The sequence below is a fragment of the Nerophis lumbriciformis genome, linkage group LG21, assembly GCF_033978685.3.
Source record: "Nerophis lumbriciformis linkage group LG21, RoL_Nlum_v2.1, whole genome shotgun sequence".
Classification (NCBI taxonomy): Eukaryota; Metazoa; Chordata; class Actinopteri; order Syngnathiformes; family Syngnathidae; genus Nerophis; species Nerophis lumbriciformis.
The window spans coordinates 467,501-492,777 of NC_084568.2; the positions used below are offsets into that span (position 1 = coordinate 467,501).

Here is a 25,277-nt window from a genome sequence, read left to right on the forward strand (position 1 = left end):
GCAAGCTGGCAAATAATGCGTCAGTCACTCGCTGACAACGACAGCGATAATCGTTAGCTGACAACTAGAGTGCTAATCGCTAGCTGGCAGCTAGGGTGTTAATCCCTAGTTGATGTTTGCGCACTGATCGTTAGCTGGCAACTAGAGTGCTAATCGCAAGCTGGCAAATAATGCGTCAGTCACTCGCTGACAACGACAGCGATAATCGTTAGCTGACAACTAGAGTGCTAATCGCAAGCTGGCAACTAATGTGTCAGTCGCTGGCTGACAACTAGGGTGTTGTTCCCTAGCTGACAACTAGAGTGCTAATCGCAAGTTGGCAACTAATGCGTCAGTCGCTGGCTGACAACTAGGGTGTTGTTCCCTAGCTGACATCTAGAGTGCTAATCGCAAGCTGGCAACTAATGTGTCAGTCGCTCTCTGACAACAAAAGCGATAATCGTTAGCCGACAACTAGAGTGCTAATCGCAAGCTGGCAACTTCAGCGTGTAATGTAATGAAGGTAAAAGGTGAAGTGTTAGTGTGTCACCTTGCAAGTCATGAGGAACATCCTCTCTGCCATCCACACACGTGATTGGACAGGACAGGAAGGGACTGACTGGTCGCACGCACCTGCAGGACATCAAACACCAATGTAATATCAATATATTGATGAAGTTCCACCTAGGCAATGTAATATCAATATATTGATGATCTTGGTAGGCAATGTAATATCAATATAATGATGATCTTGGTAGGCAATGGGAGCTCTGCACTCACTGGTAGTTCTCCACCAGGTGCAGGTCGGCCTTCAAGGCAGGAAGGAAGAGTCTCAGCACTTCCTGGTTGGCGAGCAGCTCAGGTGGAGTTCCTCCGATGGAAGTCAGCCACTCCAGGAAATGCTCGTCGGATAAGTCGCTCCTTTTGGCCGCTTTCATGCGGACCTCCGACTGGAAGTACAACTTCTATTAGTGCACTTGTGGTGGGCCTAGCATGCTGAGCGCTACCTGCAACTAGCACATCAGTCGTTAGCTGGCAACTAATGCGCCAATCACTATCTGACAAATACAATGCTAATCGTTAGCTGGCAAAAAGAGTGCTAGTCGCTAGTTGACAACTAACGTGCTAATCGCTAGTTGACAACTAGCATGCTGATCGCTACCTAGCAACTAGCACGCCAGTCTTTAGCTGGCAACTAATGTGCCAATCCCTAGCTGACAACTACCGCGCCAATCAATAGCTGACAACTGAAACGTTAATCGTTAACTGGCAACTAAAGCACTAATTGCTAGCTAACAACTAGCATGCTGATCGCTACCTGGCAACTAGCACACCAGTCGTTAGTTGGCAACTAATGCGCCAATCAATAGCTGACAACTACAATGCTAATTGTTAGCTGGCAAACAGAGTGCTAATCGCCAGTTGACAACTAATAAGCTAATCGCTAGCTGACAACTAGCATGCTGATCGCTACCTGGCAACTGGCACGCCACTCGTTAAATGGAAACTAATGCGGCAATCACTAACTGACAACTACAACGCTAATTGTTAGCTGGCAAACAGAGTGCTAATCGCTAGTTGACAACTAACACGCTAATCGCTAGCTGACAACTAATGTGCCAATCACTAGATGACAACTACAATGTGAATCGCTAGCTGACAACTAATGCGCTAATTGCTAGCTGACAACTAGCATGCTGATCGCTATCTGGCAACTAAAACGCCAATCGTTAAATGGCAACTAATGCGCCAATAGCTAGCTGACAACTAAAATGCTAATCGTTAGCTGGCAAATAGTGTGCTAATGACTGGTTGACAACTAATGTGCTAATCGCTAGCTGAGAACTGGCATGCTGATTGCTACCTAGCAACTAGCACGCCAGTCGTTAGCTGGCAACTAATATGCCAATCACTACATGACAACTACAATGCTAATTGTAAGCTGCCAAATAGAGTGCTAATCGCTAGTCAACAACTAATGAGCTAATCGCTAGCTGACAACTGGCATGCTGATCACTACCTGGCAACTAGCATGCCAGTCATTAGCTGGCAACTAATGCGCCAATCACTAGCTGACAACTACAATGCTAATCGCTAGTTGGCAAATAGAGTGCTAATCGCTGGTTGACAACTAATGCATTAATCGCCAGCTGACAACTAGCATGCTGATGTTTACCTTACATAAGGTGCAGATGCAGCAGACATAAAAGAGTCTTACATAAGGTGCAGATGCACCAGACATAAAAGAGTCTTACATAAGGTGCAGATGCAGCAGACATAAAAGAGTCTTACATAAGGTGCAGATGCAGCAGACATAAAAGAGTCTTACATAAGGTGCAGATGCACCAGACATAAAAGAGTCGTACATAAGGTGCAGATGCAGCAGACATAAAAGAGTCTTACATAAGGTGCAGATGCAGCAGACATAAAAGAGTCTTACATAAGGTGCAGATGCAGCAGACATAAAAGAGTCTTACATAAGGTGCAGATGCAGCAGACATAAAAGAGTCTTACATAAGGTGCAGATGCAGCAGACATAAAAGAGTCTTACATAAGGTGCAGATGCAGCAGACATAAAAGAGTCTTACATAAGGTGCAGATGCAGCAGACATAAAAGAGTCTTACATAAGGTGCAGATGCAGCAGACATAAAAGAGTCTTACATAAGGTGCAGATGCAGCAGACATAAAAGAGTCTTACATAAGGTGCAGATGCAGCAGACATAAAAGAGTCTTACATAAGGTGCAGATGCAGCAGACATAAAAGAGTCTTACATAAGGTGCAGATGCAGCAGACATAAAAGAGTCTTACATAAGGTGCAGATGCAGCAGACATAAAAGAGTCTTACATAAGGTGCAGATGCAGCAGACATAAAAGAGTCTTACATAAGGTGCAGATGCAGCAGACATAAAAGAGTCTTACATAAGGTGCAGATGCACCAGACATAAAAGAGTCTTACATAAGGTGCAGATGCAGCAGACATAAAAGAGTCTTACATAAGGTGCAGATGCACCAGACAGGAAGATGTGAACCGGCTCAATGTTGTGGGTTTTCTTCAGTGCCTCAGCAACAGCGTAGCTTGTGTACGCACCAAAACTGCAATAGGAACAGTGGAAGCAGATATTGATGTTGTACTTATGTGACATATTGATGTTGTACTTATTTGACATACTGGTGTTGTACTTATTTGACATACTGGTGTTGTACTTATTTGACATATTGATGTTGTACTTATGTGACATACTGGTGTTGTACTTATTTGACATACTGGTGTTGTACTTATTTGACATACTGGTGTTGTACTTATTTGATATACTGATGTTGTACTTATTTGACATACTGGTGTTGTACTTATTTGACATACTGGTGTTGTACTTATTTGACATACTGGTGTTGTACTTATTTGACATACTGGTGTTGTACTTATTTGACATATTGATGTTGTACTTATGTGACATACTGGTGTTGTACTTATTTGACATACTGATGTTGTACTTATTTGACATATTGATGTTGTACTTATTTGACATACTGGTGTTGTACTTATTTGACATACTGGTGGTGTACTTATTTGACATATTGGTGTTGTACTTATTTGACATACTGGTGTTGTACTTATTTGACATATTGATGTTGTACTTATTTGACATACTGGTGTTGTACTTATTTGACATACTGGTGTTGTACTTATTTGACATATTGATGTCGTACTTATTTGACATACTGCTGTTGTACTTATTTGACATACTGGTGTTGTACTTATTTGACATACTGGTGTTGTACTTATTTGACATACTGGTGTTGTACTTATGTGACATACTGGTGTTGTACTTATGTGACATACTGGTGTTGTACTTATTTGACATACTGGTGTACTTATTTGACATACTGGTGTTGTACTTATTTGACATATTGATGTCGTACTTATTTGACATACTGCTGTTGTACTTATTTGACATACTGGTGTTGTACTTATTTGACATACTGGTGTTGTACTTATTTGACATACTGGTGTTGTACTTATTTGACATACTGGTGTTGTACTTATTTGACATACTGGTGTTGTACTTATGTGACATACTGGTGTTGTACTTATTTGACATACTGGTGTTGTACTTATTTGACATACTGGTGTACTTATTTGACATACTGATGTCGTACTTATTTGACATACTGCTGTCGTACTTATTTGACATACTGGTGTTGTACTTATTTGACATACTGGTGTTGTACTTATTTGACATACTGGTGTTGTACTTATGTGACATACTGGTGTTGTACTTATGTGACATACTGGTGTTGTACTTATGTGACATACTGGTGTTGTACTTATTTGACATACTGGTGTACTTATTTGACATACTGGTGTTGTACTTATTTGACATATTGATGTCGTACTTATTTGACATACTGCTGTTGTACTTATTTGACATACTGGTGTTGTACTTATTTGACATACTGGTGTTGTACTTATTTGACATACTGGTGTTGTACTTATTTGACATACTGGTGTTGTACTTATTTGACATATTGATGTCGTACTTATTTGACATACTGCTGTTGTACTTATTTGACATACTGGTGTTGTACTTATTTGACATACTGGTGTTGTACTTATTTGACATACTGGTGTTGTACTTATTTGACATACTGGTGTTGTACTTATTTGACATACTGGTGTTGTACTTATTTGACATACTGGTGTTGTACTTATTTGACATACTGGTGTTGTACTTATTTGACATACTGGTGTTGTACTTATTTGACATATTGATGTCGTACTTATTTGACATACTGCTGTTGTACTTATTTGACATACTGGTGTTGTACTTATTTGACATACTGGTGTTGTACTTATTTGACATACTGGTGTTGTACTTATTTGACATATTGATGTTTTACTCATTTGACACGCTACTTTTGTTGTACCTGTGGCCAAAAAGAGCAAACGGCTTCTCTTTTAAAAGTGGCAACAAGACATGAAGAAGCTCGTCCACAATCTGTTGCATATTTTCAAAGAAAGGCTCCGTGGCTCGACTTTCCCGCCCAGGAAGTTTGACAGCAAGCACTGAAAGCAACAAATTGGCAATAAAAGTTCATTCAAATGTTGTTATTACACATACAAACAAACTGTACTGTGTGTTTTCTGTTTTTTTTAAACCTATCTATTTTTTTGTCCTGTTGTTGGATTACATATGTATATACGTATATATACTGTATATATACATATATACAGATGTGTATAATTATATGTATGTATATATATTACATACAGTTGTATATGTATACATACATACATGTAAAAATATATGTGTGTATATTTATGTTATATGCATATATGTATGTATATATATATATATGTATATACATATTATATAGTTATATATGTATATTATTACATATAGTTATATCTGTATATATAGACATATATGTAAAAATACATGTGTATAATTATGTTATATGTATATATATGTATATACATATTACATACAGCATTCAGTTATATATATATACATATATATATATATATATATATATATATATATATATATATATATATATATATATATATATATATATATATTGAAGGAATCAATAAAGTACTATCTATCTATCTATAATAGATTTAAAGAGTGTAAAGGTGTTACTTCATGTCGAGAGGGCTCTTGTAATGTCGAAAAGTGTATTTTAAAAGGTTGAGAACAGTTTTCAATGCACCAGTTATAAAAATATTTACTTTGTAATTGCTACTTCGCGGATTTGTTTATCGCGTTCATGTCTGGAACCAATTAACCGCGATAAACGCGGGACGACTGTAGTTTCTTGGTATTGGGATTGATACCGACATTTATAGTATATCACCCACCTCTACCGCACAGGAACGGGGTTTTTTTCCCCCAGTGAAATGTATTATTATAAGATGAAGATAATGGCTACCTTCTATGGAGTTATTAAGGACGTTCCCCCAGCGTGCATAATGTATGGAGCCTCCGCCTGCCCAGGGGAAACAAATCAACCTGGCTACAGCATCCGGCCTCTTCCTAAAACAACTGATCAGCTTTTCCATCCCAACTTTTTGTCCAAAATGTTTATAATCAACAAAGTTAAAAAAGGAAAGTCTTATCTGGTTCACAATAACAACATTGCACTTCCGGGATTTTTTTCTTCTACGGTTTGTTTGTACTGTGGCCACTAGGGACATCTACAGGGCAGAGGGGGAATGACACTTCATTAATACTCACATGGCGCAAATAGACTTCCAGTAGTCGTGTCACTAAAGACAAGTACGCATGCGTAATATATCATCATCCAATAAAATGAAAACAACGACAAAGTATAATGATTGTTAAAATTACGCGAAATGACGCATTAATTGTTAAAATGACGCAATAAGTGTTCAACTTCAGCCTCAACCCTTTCGGTCTGCAACATTTTTAATTTATGAATGTACAACTGTTTGTTTATTTTGTTGACCATTGACCGAAGAAATAATAAACTAATTGAATTAGTATTATTCTGTTTTCTCATTTTTGGAATCACATTCATGTTTTTCACTATTTTTCTGCAGTGGGAGTGGGGCTTACCTTTCCACAGATTTTTTGTAATTGATAAATGTAACCAAATGTATTTCTGACTTTGCATGTTTTATTGAAGACAAACCTTGGGGTGATTAATAAATTCAGAAAAGCTAAAAAAATAAAAATAAAATATATATATATATATATATATATACATCCATCATAAATATATATATATATATATATATATATATATATATATATATATATATATATATATATATCATCATCGGGGTGTTTAAAGGAAAAAGTAAATATTATATAATGTTCCAGTCAAAACCAAAAAGTGGGTAGGAAGTGACGTAATTCCAACTTTTGGTATTTCCTGACGGAGTTTTTTATTTTATTTTTTTTATTTTTTTTAAACCTTCATTTATAATATGCAACATTTACATACAAGCAAATAAATAATAATGATCAAAACAAGTACAGAAACAGTACAAAAGCAGTACAAAACAGCGCCAGGGGCTGTAAACGCAATAAAGTAACTAAAATAAGAATGTAAAATATATATATGTGACAAAATGTAAAGCCATAGGCTCACACAAGTTCCGTAAATAGTCCACATTTGGAGCACAGCATCATAGTTTTCACAGCTTTTTGGTTGTTAGAGGTAGAAAGTGTTTTAAAGTAAAGTTCTAATTATTTTTTAAAGGCACAAAAACAGGTCAGGTATTGAGAAACTTACATTTATGAATATAAAACTTAGCCAATAGTATAATGAGGTTGCAAAGGTAAATTTTATTTTAATTTTTTTTTCCGTACAGTTTAAATCCAAATAACACATCTTTTTTCCCGACAAGTTCCCTGGGCGAACTTTATGTGTAAAGTTAACACTGTACAGCAAAGCCAAACCGGAAATGTTCGTATGTTAGTTCAGAACTAAACCAATTTCCCCCTCAACTTTGTAACTTTCACAAAGCTTACGCTGAAGACAAATACACATAATTTCCACTACAATTTACAATATTTATTCTATTAAAATATATGTTCTATTTTCGAAAAATACTGTACTGATAATCGCACAAAAAGATGCATTGTGTAAGCGTTTATTTCACGCTCATACACATTTATGTGGAGGGGCATTCCGGAAATAGTACTCTCCACTTTTTGCGTACTTGATGTAAGAGTAGAAAAATTGTACATTTCACACCGGACTGACACTTGAATAATACTCACATGGCGCAATAGACGTCCAGTCGTCGTGTCACTAAAGAAAAGTACGTATACGATAATATATCATCGTCGGGGTGTTTAAAGGAAAAAGTAAATATTATATAATGTTCCAGTCAAAACCAAAAAGTGGGGAGGAAGTGACGCAATCCCAACTTTTGGTATTTCCTGACGGAGTTCCCTGGGCGAACTTTATGTGTAAAGTTAACACTGTACAACAACGCTAAACCGGAAATGTTCGTATGGAATTGCAGAACTAAAACAATTTCCCCTCAATTTACGGTGAAGACAAATAAACATAATTCCCTCAATAATTTATATTATATGTTTGGAAAAAATACTGTACTGGTAATCGCAAAAAAAAAAAAGAGGCATTATGTAAGCGTTTATCTTAGAGTGGACTTTCCACGCTCTTAGACATTATTGTGAAGGGGCGTTCCGGAAGTAGTACTCTCCACTTGTTGCGTGCTTGTTGTAAGAGTAGAAGAGGGCGCCGCAAAATTGTACATTTCACACCGGACTGTCGCTGCTGTCGAGGCGGACTCTGAGGCGCTGAAAGCTCGCCGCCATTCGAACACACAACGCCTGTCACGTTAAGTAACCGGGGAACGACGTCGACATTGGGTAAATATGAACAGGCGTTTTGTCCGCGGTGTTGTCAGTTCGTCGTTAATGACGATGGCTAAAAGCTAACGTTGCCACAGTTTGGTCGAGTGCTAGCCAGCTAACGCTCGGCGATGCTGCCAAAGGTGACGAACATTAAGATGATTCCCCCCCTCATTTCAGCTTGGACGGGAGCTCGCCCAGGTGACAACTGTCAATTGCTAATTGTAACCCCCGGGCCGCATTAGCCGGGAGAGCGGGGAGTCCTCTTGTGGAGCAAGAAGGATTGGATTGGTGTCTTGGTGCCGGGTCGTCCGGGGAGAGAACTCATGAATGGAAAGCGGAACAACAGGTGGGTTCTCTTGACTAACGACATTAGAAATAATATAGTGCTCATTTCTATTTTTGTTAATACTTTATTTTTATTTTTTTAATATCTTAAAAAAAATAATATATATATATATATATATATATATATATTTATTTATTTGGTTGTCACGTGTTGCTACCTGTAGGAGCCTAAATGCTGTTTAAGTTAATTTACATTTTATTTAGCCAAAATGGGACTATTTACTTTATTTGCATGCTTAGAATAATTACATTTGTCTAAATAATTTGATGACGTAACCGTTTAAATTGCATATATGGTGGAAGGATCTGTGTAGTAGGTGGGTTTTTGGACACAAGGTATTATGGGTAATGGCAGTCAGGTGCGGGGGAATTGAGCCACACAGTTTTTTGCGCCATATATGCAATTTAAACATTTACGTCATCAAATTATTTAGACAAATGTAATAATTATTTGTCTACGCATGCAAATAAAGTAAATAGTCCCATTTTGGCTGAATAAACATAAAGCACCTTCCAAAAAATGTAAATGAACTTAAACAGCATTTAGGCTCCTACATTACCCTTACACAATATGTTGAAATGTGTGCTTGTTTCAGGCTGAAATGTAAAAAAACTGATGAATCATTTCAATACAATGCTAATCAGTGTTTCCCACCGGACTGCAATCTATTTGTGGTGGTTTGTCGCAGGGTCTAAATGACGATATTGTCTAATTTGCATAATTGGTCATTTGGAAGTAATTGTAATTAGGGCTGCAACTAACGATTCATTTGATAATCGATTAATCTGTCGATTATTACTTCGATTAATAATCAGATAAAAGAGACAAACTACATTTCTATCCTTTCCAGTATTTTATTGGAAAAAAAACAGCATACTGGCGCCATACTTATTTTGATTATTGTTTCTCAGCTGTTTGTACATGTTGCAGTTTATAAATAAAGGTTTATAAAAATAAAAAAATAGCCTCTGCGCATAGCATAGATCCAAGAAATCTGACTAAATAAATGGCCAACTATTTTTTTAATCGATTTAATCGATTAGTTGTTGCAGCCCTAATTGTAATGTACACTGTAGGAGACAATAGCAAATGTCACAAAGAAGATTGAGCCACCTGTGAGTTCTTTTTTAGATGCGGGGGAGGGGAGCACAGCAGCACCCGCTGCTCGTTAAGAAGAGCGATACTCCTCTCTTATATCGTTCTCCGATAACGCCAGAAAAAGTTGCTAAATATAGCCGCTAAGTTGTAAACACTGATCTCTCCCGCTGCGTCTTTTTATTCTCTGGCGGACCAGGTGCATGCGAGGCCTGTCAAGGAGCGTGCCGCCACTTAACCGAGCAAAGTTGTAACTAGGGAGGACAGGGGAGCGATATGACGTGGCCTGAAGGAGACGGGCTCAAAAAAGAGGGATAAGGAGCGCAATGCGCCCAAAGAAGGCGAGAGAAGCGGTCAAAAGGTTTTGCGATCGTTTTTAAAAATGTAAAAGACACATGGTGGTGAAATGTTTGGATTGTCTAATGGAGCTGGCGTTTCATAATAGCACTACATCAATGATACCGCATGTTACCAGAAATCATCCTGCTTATTTAAGAGCAGCAAACGAGCGGAAACACGGTAAAAGTCTATTTTGGCAGATTGATTTGATTGATTGAAACTTTTATTAGTAGATTGCACAGTACAGTACATATTCCGTACAATTGACCACTAAATGGTAACACCCCAATAAGTTTTTACACTTGTTTAAGTCGGGGTCCACATAAATCAATTCAAGATAACACCATCTCGTATGTTTGACTTGCGTAATTCATTTATTTAAACGCATGCAAGTACATGTTGTCATCTTGAGTTTGTATGTAATGCTAACTAGTTGTTTGTTAAAAAAATCAAACACTATTCTTCCAAATTTCTTTTCAAATATTTTTGTTAAATACATTGTCACTCAATTGATCATTCGTTTGGTTTGATTCTTTGTCTGTGCCTGGTTTTAGACCACATTGCTTTTTTTAAACTGAACTATTTTTTAATATAGGTAATTTAAAGAGATGTTCCTATGAAAAAGTGACATTTCAATGTTGAGTGCATTTATAAGAAAGGATTAAAATAAAAAAATCCATGTTTACTTCAACTATTTTCCCTAAAAGACTGCATCGAGGCTATAAAGTGTTTTTTATTTGATTGCTTAATTAATCCAACCAACTAATCTAGTTGTAACAAAAAGCTATATTCTCATTATGTGTTAATGAGCGATGATAAACAGTTAATGGCAAAATTATTTGTGGCGGGCCAAGTTTATCTGTAGTGCCTCGCCACAAATGTATGGGGCGGAAACTGGGCATGACCAGGATATATACATTACGTAACAATCATCCTACCATTAACTCACACGTTTACAAGCAAACATTAGTCTGTTTAGGGGTGGCCACACTTTTTCTGCAGGCGAGCTACTTTTCAATTGACCAAGTCGAAGGGATCCACCTCATTCATATATATATCATTTATATTTATGAAATAAGTTTTTGTTAACAAGTTAAAGGTGTTTAATGATAATACAAGCATGTTTAACACACATATATTCCTTTCTTTCATGAAGACAAGAATATAAGTTGGTGTATTACCTGGTTCTGATGACTTGCATTGATTGGGATCAGACAGTAGTGATGATAACCTCCCAAATTTCAAATGGAGAAAAAAAACTCCTCCTTTCTGTCCAATACCACATGAAAGTGGCTGCTTTTTGGCATCTTATTTGTCCAGCTTTCATACTCCTTTTTATACACTTTACAAGAAATACATTGGCGGCAAACTCCGGAAACTTGCTAGCTTTCTGAGACTCTTATTTTGTTAGTGCAGGCAGGATGAAGCAGGGCTTTTATTGTGAAGACAAGAACTGTGCAGTTGGTCTTTAGAGTTTTGACGGCAGGTACGGCGTCAGTGTGTTGAAATAAAAAGTGTTTCTCGCCTTCCTGTCGGTCATTTTTTCTTAATAATGATCTGGCAGCAGCCAGCGTCATCTCACAAGACCCTCGGGTGCCGTAAATGCCAATCAAGCGACGTCTTCGTGAAGATTGATGGTTCATTTTTAGGTCTATTTTTTTTAATGCCTGGCTGGCAATGGACTGACACCACCTCCACCATCGACCGCTAGCTCGCCATCGACGTAATGGTCACCGCTGACTTACTGCCATAGTTTTGTTCTCTTCATAATTCAACCCAGCTTACATGCAGCTAGTTCTCATTCTGTCGATAGACAAATTAAGAGTGCATTCACACGGAACAGAGCACAAAACTGCTAAATGTGCCTCCAAAACACCAGGGGGCAATATTGGTCATTTCAGCTCGTTGACTTTATGGGTTTATCAACAATGTTAACATGCTTGTAGTGATGGGTTGATGAGGCGTCATGAAGCGTTTCGACACATTGCAAAACTGTATTGATACTGTGTCGATACTGTGTCACTAAATACTGACATCTGCTGGACATTAAAAATCCCTACAGGCAACCTATGGACCGACTCAACTGACACTGATTTGATGACCTAGTACAGTGGTTCTCAAATGGGGGTACGCGTACCCCTGGGGGTATTTGAAGGTATGCCAAGGGGTATGTGAGATTTTTTTAAAATATTCTAAAAATAGCAACAATTCAAAAATCCTTTATAAATATATTTATTGAATAATACTTCAACAAAATATGAATGTAAGTTCATAAACTCAGTGAAGCACAAGCTCAGGTTTGTCACTAAAATGTCTGTCAAAAAGAAATGTGAAAAGAAATGCAATATTCAGTGTTGACAGCTAGATTTTTTGTGGACATGTTCCATAAATATTGATGTTAAAGATTTTTTTTTTTTGTGAAGAAATGTTTAGAATTAAGTTCATGAATCCAGATGGATCTCTATTACAAAGAGGGCACTTTAAGTTGATGATTACTTCTATGTGGAATGTTTATTTATAATTGAATCACTTTATTTTTCAACAAGTTTTTAGTTATTTTTATCTTTTTTTCCAAATAGTTCAAGAAAGACTACTACAAATGAGCAATATTTTGCACTGTTATACAATTTAATAAATCAGAAACTGATGACATAGTGCTGTATTTTACTTCTTTATCTTTTTTTTTTTCAACCAAAAATGCTTTGCTCTGATTAGGGGGTACTTGAATTAAAAAAAAATCACAGGGGGTACATCACTGAAAAAAGGTTGAGAACCACTGACCTAGTATATACAATAATATAAACCAAGTCATTGTATTTCATTTAGGATTATTTCATAACTTCATTTAAATAAAAATATATTTTTTGTCTTTTTTAGATACAGTCAATAAATAATGTGAACATGTATCATAACATGGAAATCTAAGAGAACGTGTTGTGAATGAAGATGCTTGTGGACCTGGAAATTATTTTTTATTTTTTTACACATTTATTTAAAAAAAAAAAAAAAAAAGTTTTTCCAACGTATTCAATTTTAGACTTTCTCTTCTTAGTTATTATTTCTCCAGCTGTAGAAAAGAGCCGCTCACAGGGCACAGAGGAGGCGTCAGTGCGACACAGTTGGCGTATCGGTCACGTGACCAAAACAGCTCATGATCGGTCACGTGACTTTCTAAAAGCGGTATGCGCACCGACACAGGGTTTCGCTCTATGAGCTCGACGCATGCGCCGATGCATCGGTGTTGCCGGACCCATCACTACTTGTTGCTAACTATTACTGGTAGAGGCCGGCTGGTCAAACGGAGCTGAGTTTCTTACATAAATTATACGGGAGTAAAGATCTAATCCTTCAAGCTTTTTAAACACTTAAAATAAGTGAAAAATGATAATGCAACAAATGTGAACAAGCATTTCTTTCATCATTTTTATGATTGTCATTACGGTGTGCGTGAGAGAGAGAGAGACTGACCCAAAACCAGTTTAGCTGTCATTGTTTGTCTGTCGAAGGCAGGTGTCGTGAACCTGTCAGGTGTGCCTGAAGTTTGAGGGCCTGGTTCACTTTGACAGCTGTGTGTGTGTGTATAACAAGCCTGAATCTGCCCCCTTCACTCTTACTTGGGGCTCGAACCAGGGTGAGCTGATTGAGAAACGAGAGTGCTAGGTTATTGTCCTGGGCAGCTCTTAAAAAAATTTTTTTTTTTTAAATCTCTAAATTTAAAACACTTCCTTGTGGTCTCTATAACATGTAATTGTGGTTCTTTGGTCAAATTTGTATAAAGCTTTTTTTAACAGAGCATCTTCAAGCTGCTTTCTAACCGTGTCTTCAGAATGCACCGTTTTATGGACAGTCTTATTTACGCCGTTCCACTTTTAACTGCGTCTTCTCCCCGTCAGCCATGTTGTAGATTTTAGCGCTTCCATAGCGAGTCTACTGACGGATACAAGTTAGAGCAGGGGTGCCCATTACGTCCATGGTGGAGGGTGTGTCAGTCCATCGCCAGCCAGGCCTTAAAAAAATAGACTTAAAAATGAGTGATCATCAATCTTTTCTAAAACGTCACTTGATTGACATTCACGGCACCCGAGGGTGAGATGACGCTGGCTGCTGCCAGGTCATTATTAAGAAAAAATGACCGACAGGAAGGTGAGAAACACTTTTTATTTCAACACTCTCGTGAAAACTCTAAAAACTGACTGCACAGTTCCTGCTTCATCCTGCCTGCGCTAACAAAATAGTCTCAGAAAGCTGGCGTGCACAAGCTAGCAAGCTACGGAGTTTGCCGCCAATGTATTTCTTGTAAAGTGTATAAAAAGGAGTGTGGAAGCTGGACACATAAGATGGCAAAAAGCAAGCACTTTCATGTGGTATTGGACTTGTGTGCGCCAGCTTTCTCACTCTTATTTTGTTTGGTCAGTGAGGATGAAGCAGCGCTTTTTATTGTGAAGACAAGAACTGTGCAGTCGGTCTTTAGAGTTTTGACCGCAGGTACGGCGCGAGAGTCTGTTGAAATAAAAAGTGTTTCTCGCCTTCCTGTCGGTCATTTTTTCTTAATGATCTGGCAGCAGCCCACGTCATCTCACAAGACCCTCAGGTGCCATGAATGTCAATCGGGTGATGAAAGTGACGTCTTGGTGAAGATTGATGATGGCTAATTTTTAGGTGTTTTTTTTTTTTTAATGCCTGGCTGGCGATCGACTGACACACCCTCCAAGATCGATGCAATGTCCACCCCTGCACTAATAGATGTCGATTAATCGTACAGCCATATTTTATACCATATATGGCGATATCTGCTGACATCACCAATTGGCATACTTGCCAACCTTGAGACCTCCAATTTCGGGAGGTGGGGGCGGGGGCGTGGTTAAGAGGGGAGGAGTATATTTACAACTAGAATTCACCAAGTCAAGTATTTCATATATATATATATATATATATATATATATATATATATATATATATATATATATATATATATATATATTACAGGTAAAAGCCAGTAAATTAGAATATTTTGAAAAACTAGATTTATTTCAGTAATTGCATTCAAAAGGTGTAACTTGTACATTATATTTATTCATTGCACACAGACTGATGCATTCAAATGTTTATTTCATTTAATTTTGATGATTTGAAGTGGCAACAAATGAAAATCCAAAATTCCGTGTGTCACAAAATTAGAATATTACTTAAGGCTAATACAAAAAAGGGATTTTTAGAAATGTTGGCCAACTGAAAAGTATGAAAATGAAAAATATGAGCATGTACAATACTCAATACTTGGTTGGAGCTCCTTTTGCCTCAATTACTGCGTTAATGCGGCGTGGCATGGAGTCGATGAGTTTCTGGCACTGCTCAGGTGTTATGAGAGCCCAGGTTGCTCTGATAGTGGCCTTCAACTCTTCTGCGTTTTTGGGTCTGGCATTCTGCATCTTCCTTTTCACAATACCCCACAGATTTTCTATGGGGCTAAGGTCAGGGGAGTTGGCGGGCCAATTTAGAACAGAAATACCATGGTCCGTAAACCAGGCACGGGTAGATTTTGCGCTGTGTGCAGGCGCCAAGTCCTGTTGGAACTTGAAATCTCCATCTCCATAGAGCAGGTCAGCAGCAGGAAGCATGAAGTGCTCTAAAACTTGCTGGTAGACGGCTGCGTTGACCCTGGATCTCAGGAAACAGAGTGGACCGACACCAGCAGATGACATGGCACCCCAAACCATCACTGATGGTGGAAACTTTACACTAGACTTCAGGCAACGTGGATCCTGTGCCTCTCCTGTCTTCCTCCAGACTCTGGGACCTCGATTTCCAAAGGAAATGCAAAATTTGCATGGTTGGGTGATGGTTTGGGGTGCCATGTCATCTGCTGGTGTCGGTCCACTCTGTTTCCTGAGATCCAGGGTCAACGCAGCCGTCTACCAGCAAGTTTTAGAGCACTTCATGCTTCCTGCTGCTGACCTGCTCTATGGAGATGGAGATTTCAAGTTCCAACAGGACTTGGCGCCTGCACACAGCGCAAAATCTACCCGTGCCTGGTTTACGGACCATGGTATTTCTGTTCTAAATTGGCCCGCCAACTCCCCTGACCTTAGCCCCATAGAAAATCTGTGGGGTATTGTGAAAAGGAAGATGCAGAATGCCAGACCCAAAAACGCAGAAGAGTTGAAGGCCACTATCAGAGCAACCTGGGCTCTCATAACACCTGAGCAGTGCCAGAAACTCATCGACTCCATGCCACGCCGCATTAACGCAGTAATTGAGGCAAAAGGAGCTCCAACCAAGTATTGAGTATTGTACATGCTCATATTTTTCATTTTCATACTTTTCAGTTGGCCAACATTTCTAAAAATCCCTTTTTTGTATTAGCCTTAAGTAATATTCTAATTTTGTGACACACGGAATTTTGGATTTTCATTTGTTGCCACTTCAAATCATCAAAATTAAATGAAATAAACATTTGAATGCATCAGTCTGTGTGCAATGAATAAATATAATGTACAAGTTACACCTTTTGAATGCAATTACTGAAATAAATCAAGTTTTTCAAAATATTCTAATTTACTGGCTTTTACGTGTGTATATATATATATAAGAAATACTTGAATTTCAGTGTTCATTTATTTACACATATACACTCATCTACTCATTGAGTTAAGGGTTGAATTGTCCATCCTTGTTCTATTCTCTGTCATGTTCTCTATCTTTCTAACCATGCTGAACACCCTCTCTGATGATGCATTGCTGTGGGCACGCACAAAAGTGCTTTCATCAAATGCACTAGATGGCAGTATTGTCCTGTTTAAGAGTGTCACAACATTGCCGTTTACGGCAGACAAACCGCTTTACTGTAGACGTTGTTTATATTGTGGGAAAGCGGACTCTGGTCCGCATGGAGCTGGAGGGGGCGTGGCCTCCAGCTCTGCCTGAATTTCGGGAGATTTTCGGGAGGAAATTTGTCCCGGGAGGTTTTCGGGAGAGGCGCTGAATTTCGGGAGTATGCCAATTGGTAAAATGTCCCAAATTGGGCCAATTCCAAACTGTTTGTTTGGAGGAAGTATGTAGGAAGGCAACATTTGTTTTATACAAATCCCTGTTTAACATTTTTGGGACTTGCGCAGATCCCATATACACAATAGGTAGGAAAAGTTGGTTTTTGCATAACGGGTCCATTTAAGGCGCCAGGGAGTGAGATTTACATCCGTTACGTGTGTAAGTGTACCTCTTTCCAACTGCTGCCACGGCAACCAAAACTATTGAATAAAAGGGAGTCAACTTCCTGCATGAATTACACACCAACTGAGCATGTCAGGTCATTAGCCAATTTAGGTAGTTGCTCTGGGGCACAATTTCCATCTTGATGTGTTATTGATGTTGTTTCGGGTGGCTGCTGACCTACATATTGCCTTGCTGGGTTTGTCCCTGCTTAAAGCAAAGACCTAGTACTGTTTCATCACCCCTGTTCTGTGCATTTGGTGTTGCAGGAGATGCTAGAGCACAAGCGCTTTTTTCGTTGCCACGGCGACCGGGCTATGGCACCATCGGGAAGCCCATCAAGCTTCTCGCCAACTGTTTCCAGGTCGATATCCCCAAGATCGACGTCTACCTCTATGAGGTGGATATCAACCCTGACAAATGTCCTCGCCGGGTCAACAGGTAACCCAAAGGATGGTTTCCCACAATCAAACCACAGTAGTGTTTCTTTAATTGACCGAAGTGATGCATACACAGGGAGGTGGTGAACACCATGGTTCAGCACTTCAAAGTCACCATCTTTGGCGACCAACTTCCAGTTTACGACGGGAAGAGGAGCCTCTACACCGCTAAACCACTTCCTGTCGCTGCTTCTGGGGTAGGAGTCGCCATTCATGCTCATGTTGTCACTGACACAAGAGTCCAGAGGGAAGACACTTTTACCCCCCCCCCAACTCAACTTACAGTCGCCTCTTGAGAAATAAAGCGGCTTTTAGAGATGAGCGGTATTGTTGACGTTCTCTTCTGGAAATATCTTCTGTAGACTTTAGAAAACTGTAACATAGCACGCCTGCAAGGTGGAACTATGGGTAATGCCACACTTAGTCGCCACAGAGTAGATCTGTAAAGTTTATAGTGACATTTAAATATCGGCGTCTGCAGCAGAGCTTCCTGGAGCAAACACAGCTAAAAATTACAATATTGACGTGAACAAAAATCTTGGGGGAAAAAATAACTTTTTGACAAGCATACTTTGATAGAGTCGCATGATACCCAAAGCTCCATTATTTATGAGTAGGGAGGTCCGATAGTATTTCAATCAATCAATCAATGTTTATTTATATAGCCCTAAATCACAAGTGTCTCAAAGGGCTGCACAAGCCACAACGACATCCTCGGTACAGAGCCCACATAAGGGCAAGGAAAAACTCACCCCAGTGGGACGTCGATGTGAATGACTATGAGAAACCTTGGAGAGGACCGCATATGTGGGTAACCCCCCCCCTCTAGGGAGATCGAATGCAATGGATGTCGAGTGGGTCTAACATAATATTGTGAGAGTACAGTCCATAGTGGATCCAGCATAACAGCCAGTCCACAGTGGGGTCAGCAGGAAACCATCCCGAGCGGAGACGGGTCAGCAGCGCAGAGATGTTCCCAGCCGATACACAGGCGAGCGGTCCACCCCGGGTCCCGACCCCGGACAGCCAGCACCCCATCCATGGCCACCGGACCTGTGTGTCTCCCCTTCCACAAGGGATAGGGGGGAGCAGAGGAGAAAAGAAAAGAAAAGAAACGGCAGATCAACTGGTCTAAAAAAAAAAAGGGGGCTATTCAAAGGCTAGAGTATACAAATGAGTTTTGAGATGGGACTTAAATGCTTCTATTGAGGTAGCATCTCTAATTGTTACCGGGAGGGCATTCCATAGTACTGGAGCCCCAATAGAAAACGCTCTATAGCCCGCAGACTTTTTTTGGGCTCTGGGAATCACTAATAAGCCGGAGTTCTTTGAACGCATATACAGGGTTTCTCCCAGCTTGAAATCAACATGTGGGGGTGTGGCCAATATACCGTATTTTTCGTACTATAAATCGCTCCGGAGTATAAATCGCACCGGCCGAAAATGCATAATAAAGAAGGGAAAAATGTATATAAGTCGCACTGGAGTATAAGTCGCATTTTTTGGGGAAATGTATTTGATAAAAGCCAACAGCAAGAATAGACATTTGAAAGGCAATTTAAAATAAATCAAGAATAGTGAACAGGCTGAATAAGTGTACGTTATATGAGGCATAAATAACCAACTGGTATGTTAACGTAACATATTATGGTAAGAGTCATTCAAATAACTATAACATATAGAACATGCTATACAATCTGTCACTCCTAATCGCTAAATCCCATGAAATCTTATACGTCTAGTCTCTTACGTCAATGAGATCAATAATATTTGATATTTTACGCTAATGTCTTAATAATTTCGTATAAGTCGCACCCCCGGCCAAACTATGAAAAAAAACCCTGCAACTTATAGTCGGAAAAATACGTTAGTATAGTATAATTTGCATAATTGTTGATGATGCATATGTAAATATATATTTTTGTGCTAAAAATATTTCACATTAAAGTCTTATTAGTAATTAGTATTTTATCATTTTGCTCTATTTTTGTAATTGTTATTGTGCAATGTAACACAGGCTGTCCTACCAGTGGCAGCTGCTGTTCTTTCAAGTAGGGGAAGCGATTTTTCAGTTACTTTAATTGTGAGTACAATAACCGATAAAATATATAAACATGATAGATATTACAAAGAAAACTTCCCTTTTAAAAAAATATAAATATCTCCATAACAGCAACAACGGTATGGAAGTTGAAAAATGCTTTGGCAGTCTTATATTTCAAGATTGATGATTTGCTCGTTTTGCTGTCAATCAAAAAGGGATTCCCGGAAGCCCGGCGACCCCCTTTTCGATCACTCTTACTCATTCGCTCAGCGTACGTGGGCGGGCCAAAGTGGAGTATCTAGCCAATGATTGTCTACTTTGGTTGCAGCACTCTGACGCTACATCAGTGAAAAAAGTCGCGCCAGCTGTCGCCAAAGTAGCAGATTCTAAACAAAAGTTAGTCGCTTCAGGATGCGCCGTTTTGTGGGCGGTCTTATTTACATGGCTCACCTTCGACAGCGTCTTCTCCCCGTCATCTTTGTTGTAGCGGTGTAGCGTGCAAGGACGGGAGTGGAAGAAGTGTCAAAAGATGGAGCTAACTGTTTTAATGACATTCACACTTTACTTCAATCAATAACCGAGCAGCATCTCCTCATCCGGAAACATCGGAAATGTGAAAAACCTTCCGACCGGAACTCCCTATTAACTAAAATTCCTTGGGTGAATAATGTAAACTCACTACACCGGTATGTTTTAGCGCTCTCATGGTGAGTTCACTGACAGATATAAGTAAGAACTTTACACTACTTTATATTAGAAATGGCAACAGCGGAGGGTGAATGTCCCATAACAAGAAGGTAGAGAAAAAGCTTATGACTACAATGGCGGATTCGCTAAAATGTTCAGGATGTATGCAGATCCCAAATACAGATCAGCAGGTACCAGAAGGTAAGAAAAGTTGCTTTTGCATAATATCGTGAAACAAAACGGCAGATAATGTCTTACCTTATACACACACCATAATAATACTCCTATGTTGAAGCACAGTACAATCCATCAAGCGGAGCGGCTTTATAGCTTACCAAAGTCCTACTAAAACATTTTGATAGTCTTTTGAGCGCCGTGTGTAATGTTCTATATGAACTTATAAAATGTTGGTGTTTACTTGAGTCATATTGCCATCATAGTGCAGTCTACACGTATGTCTTATGTTTGACTACCATCTACTGTTCACACTTAACATTACACCATGTACCAAATAAAATTGCTTCAGGGTGGGTAAACTCAACCAAACTTATTCCTTACATTAGGCGCACCGTGTTATAAGGCGCACTGTCGAGTTTTGAGGGGGAAAAAAAGATTTTAAGTGCACCTTTATAGTCTGGAAAATATGGTTCTTTTTTTTAATTTTTTAAACCAGTTTTGGAGAATATTTAAACAATACTCAACCCTAGGGGTGTAACGGTCCGTGTATTTGTATTGAACCGTTTCGGTTTGGTTCGGAGGTGTACCGAACGAGTACACATGGACCCTGTGTGTGTGTGTATGTATGTTATGCCATTGTTTACAAATTTGGTAAATAACCAAAACATTTTATATTTTTGTTGTTTTCTTACTGTACCGAAAATGAACCGAACAGTGACCCCCTAAACCGAGGTACGTACCGAACTGAAATTTTTGTGTACAGTTACACCCCTACTCAACCCCTATGTGACCTGATATTAGTTTGAGGGAAGAGCCACTGTATATATCGTTATCGCTTGATATCAGTATTAGAAGCTAAGCAATATCTCCACATCTGATAACTCTAATATAGAGCCTCTCTAATTATGAGTGTTGTGTACTATATCCAGCGACCCCAAAAGGGACAAGCGGTGGAAAATGGATAGTTAAAGGTCCTTTTCATAAGTCATATTCCATCCATACAAGTCAAAGTCTATGCCTTGCCACAAATGTAACTTGTACTGCATGCAAAAATAACCCACCCAAAGTCTATTTCTCTGCAGGTTGATTTGGATGTAACCCTGCCTGGGGAAGGCGGGAAGGACCGTCCTTTTAAAGTCAACATAAGGTTTGTATCGATGGTCAGCTGGCATCTGCTGCACGAGGTCCTGATGGGGCGTGCCGTATCCGAACCGGTGGACCTGGACAAACCAGTCAACGTCAACCCGGTGCACGCCGTTGATGTTGTGCTGCGACACCTGCCCTCCATGAAGTGAGCGCTCACCCCTGAAAGGGTTTATGTCCTTCAATGCTGCATTATATCATCATCTTCCATTCGTAATGTTATTGCTTTTGCTGTGTGTGACCATCAGGTACACACCTGTTGGTAGATCCTTCTTCTCTTCCCCTGAGGGCTACGACCACCCACTCGGCGGAGGAAGAGAGGTTTGGTTTGGCTTCCATCAATCCGTACGACCGGCCATGTGGAAGATGATGCTCAACATCGACGGTGAATAAGCTTGTTTTGTGTTTTTAAAGAGAAATGTTCCTTTTTGACAAAGAAACTGATCTTGTGACAATTTAGGATCAGGGTATTTCACACTTAAAGTAGAACGGGGCCATAGTGAGAATGTGTTGGTTTTGTGTACAGTACACGGCTTCTTCTGTTGATATTTAGGGCACATCGGTTATATTCTCTTTTTGGAGTTGTGTTGGTTGCAAATCAAGTATTTTTGATACAGTGGTACCTCCAACTTGAGTGTTTTGAAACAAGTCAGCTATTTGCTGAGTTATAAGTATCCCTTCCATTGTAGCCGTGTTACAAAAAAGGTCAGTTAGAATAAAACATAATGTTGGATATAGAGAACGTTCAAAGCCTTTATTCATGCAATAGGAAATACAGAAATTCCACGACATAGTGAATTTGCAAACGGCTAAAATTATACACAAAGCAAACTACAATCTGCTACCCAAGAATGTACAACAATTCTCAAAAAAAGAGGAGAAATATAATCTTAGAGAAAATTGCAATTTAAAACATTTGTACGCACGTACAACACTTAAGACCTTCAGTATATCAGTATGTGGAATTAAATGTTGGAATGGATTAAGCAAAGAAATCAATGTACTAATATGACCCACTTCATGAAACTCTTCAAACTTAAGTGTTTACAAAGTACAAAGAAGATAAACATTCTGAATTTATTTCATCCATCCATTCATTTTCTAGATAATCTTACTCATCTCAGCATATGAAATATAACTTACTTCACTAATTATTTATTTTTAATGTTACTTATGGAGTATATTGTGAATAAATTGAGACCAGGTTTTAAGCAAAGTTTTAGCAACTGCTATGTAAAGGAAAAAAGGTAGGATTAAATAAGCTCTGCTTCTTCCTGCTCCTTTTTTGAACATGTCGAATAGAGAAAGTGGAAATTGTGATGTATCATGTTGTATGCATGCATGTTCCAAATAAACTCAACCATTAGTGAATGTCACAGTGAACCCAGAAGATCCCACCAAAACATCCGATCTTACTCGTTAGCATTATATTACAGTTAAAGATGAACACAACTTAGTTTTCCAACCATGAGAGGGGAAAAAAGTGAACAGCTTTTAGTACAAGAAGCAGATCATATTCAATGAATTAAAAAAAAAAAAAAATCATCAAAAACATGACCCAGCATGTCGCAGACTCGGCGAAGCATTTCGAGCGTATCCCTGCTAGTCTGCACCAAACGGAAGCAGAATGAGTCGAACCCCAGCCAAGAATGCTAACATTTTATCGAAACAGCAGACATTTCTTAATCAGAATCAGAAATACTTTATTAATCCCCGAGAGGGAAATTAACATTTTCAGCACAATCCCATTCAAGATCAAACATTACAGGGAGACAGAACAGGATCGCTGACGGGTCTGCCAACTAACGGCGCCCCTTACAAAAAAGCTAATACAGGTAAACAATGGGGGGTGGGGGGGGAAAAAAGCCTGGGCTCCTGGAGAGGGGGTCCAGACTGAGGCCAAGGGAAAAAACAACTCATAGACATAGCACACATCCGTCTTATGTGTGTAAGAGGGAAACATTAAAGACATTATAAAATTACTGTTGTTTTTGTACGACATTTCTTATCTGAAAGTTTGTTTTTTCAAAAGACATGTTAAAATAGTTTTTTGGGGTATAACGGTTCGGTATGCATCTCTGTAGAAAGACCATGGTCCGGTTAATTTTTGATACAGTAAAAAAAAAAATACTAAACCTGCTTCTATTTTGAATAACTTTGGAAAAATAAAGCATTTAAAATGCCACCTGCTGGCAGGTAATTTTATAATGAATAAAACTTTCAAATAAAGTATAAAAATGTAGTCCATTTTTAGCCACACTCATTGTATCATGTTGCAGAATGTACTTTTCCTGTCCCTCACTTGTGTATAGTCAGGGGCAACAGAGTGGGAATGTTGTCCCGAATATATTTTTTCTGCGTAACTATTTCAGTTTTAAGAAGATGGCATTAATGTTGATATAACATCAATACAGCTGTGAAAGTTCAATAACAATGTTGCTTAAATCAAATGAATGTCAAAGACTACCTATAACTCCAAATATGAAATGGTTCGTTCCACCTAAATTGCGGCAAACCTAACTTTAAAACACTTCCCTCAACAGACTTCATGTCGATAAAGCTTACTTTAAAGCAGGGGTGCTCACACTTTTCTGCAGGCGAGCTACTTTTCAATTGATCAAGTCGTGGGGATCTACCTCATTCATATATATAATGTATATTTACTTATTCATGAAATATATGTTTTTGTTAACAAGTTAAAGGTGTTTAATGATAATGCAAGCATGTTTAACACATATAGTTAACATTGTTAATAAGTTAAAGGTGTTTAATGATAATACAAGCATTTTTAACACATAGTTAAAATTGTTAATAAATTAAAGGTGTTTAATGATAATACAAGAATGTTTAGTACATATAGTTAATATTGTTAACAAGTTAAAGGTGTTTGATAATACAAGCATGTTTAACACATATAGTTAATATTGTTAATAAGTTAAAGGTGTTAAAAGATAATACAAGCATGTTTAACACATATAGATTCCTTTCTTTCATGAAGACAAGAATATAAGTTGGTGTATTACCTGATTCTGATGACTTGCATTGATAGGAATCAGACAGTGGTGCTGATAACGTCCGCATTTTCGAATGGAGGAGAAAAAAAGTCTTCCTTTCTGTCCAATACCACATGAAAGTGGTTGGTTTTTGGCATCTTATTTGTCCAGCTTCCGTACTCCTTTGTACACACTTTACAAGAAGTACATTGTCGGCAAACTCCGTAGCTTGCTAGCTTGTGCACGCTAGCTTTCTGAGACTCTTATTTTGTTAGCGCAACTGTACAGTCGGTCTTTGGAGTTTTGACGACAGGTACGGTGCCATAGTCTGTTGAAATAAAGTGTTTCTCGCCTTCCTGTCGGTAATTTTAATGAGCTGGCAGCAGCCAGCGTCATCTCAGAAGACCCTCGGGTGCCGTGAATGTCAATCAAGTGATGTCATAGTGAAGATTTATGATCGCTC

General features: G+C 38.7%; 2 protein-coding genes across 4 annotated transcripts in view; one reads left to right on the forward strand and one right to left on the reverse strand.

The window, feature by feature from the left end:
• olah (oleoyl-ACP hydrolase) overlaps window positions 1-6,157 on the reverse strand; it is an 8,043-nt gene extending 1,886 nt beyond the window's left edge. The window contains exons 1-5 of the mRNA XM_061983298.1: window positions 5,916-6,157; window positions 4,908-5,046; window positions 2,975-3,074; window positions 760-929; window positions 530-612 (exon numbers count right to left, since the gene is read on the reverse strand). Of these exons, the coding sequence (XP_061839282.1) occupies window positions 530-612; window positions 760-929; window positions 2,975-3,074; window positions 4,908-5,046; window positions 5,916-6,045 (622 nt within the window). The 5' untranslated portion in view covers window positions 6,046-6,157. The remainder of the gene's footprint in view (window positions 1-529; window positions 613-759; window positions 930-2,974; window positions 3,075-4,907; window positions 5,047-5,915) is intronic.
• Window positions 6,158-8,189: 2,032 nt separating this feature from the next.
• Window positions 8,190-25,277, forward strand: part of ago3b (argonaute RISC catalytic component 3b) — a 40,272-nt gene continuing 23,184 nt past the window's right edge. For 2 of the 3 annotated variants that reach the window (XM_061983286.2, XM_061983288.2), the window contains exons 1-6: window positions 8,190-8,353; window positions 8,516-8,684; window positions 17,600-17,771; window positions 17,847-17,967; window positions 21,761-21,969; window positions 22,070-22,206. In XM_061983286.2, coding sequence (XP_061839270.1) covers window positions 8,666-8,684; window positions 17,600-17,771; window positions 17,847-17,967; window positions 21,761-21,969; window positions 22,070-22,206 — 658 coding nt within the window. In that variant the 5' untranslated portion in view covers window positions 8,190-8,353; window positions 8,516-8,665. Of the gene's footprint in view, window positions 8,354-8,515; window positions 8,685-17,599; window positions 17,772-17,846; window positions 17,968-21,745; window positions 21,970-22,069; window positions 22,207-25,277 lie in introns of all 3 variants that reach the window. The other variant, XM_061983287.2, reaches the window with a different exon arrangement.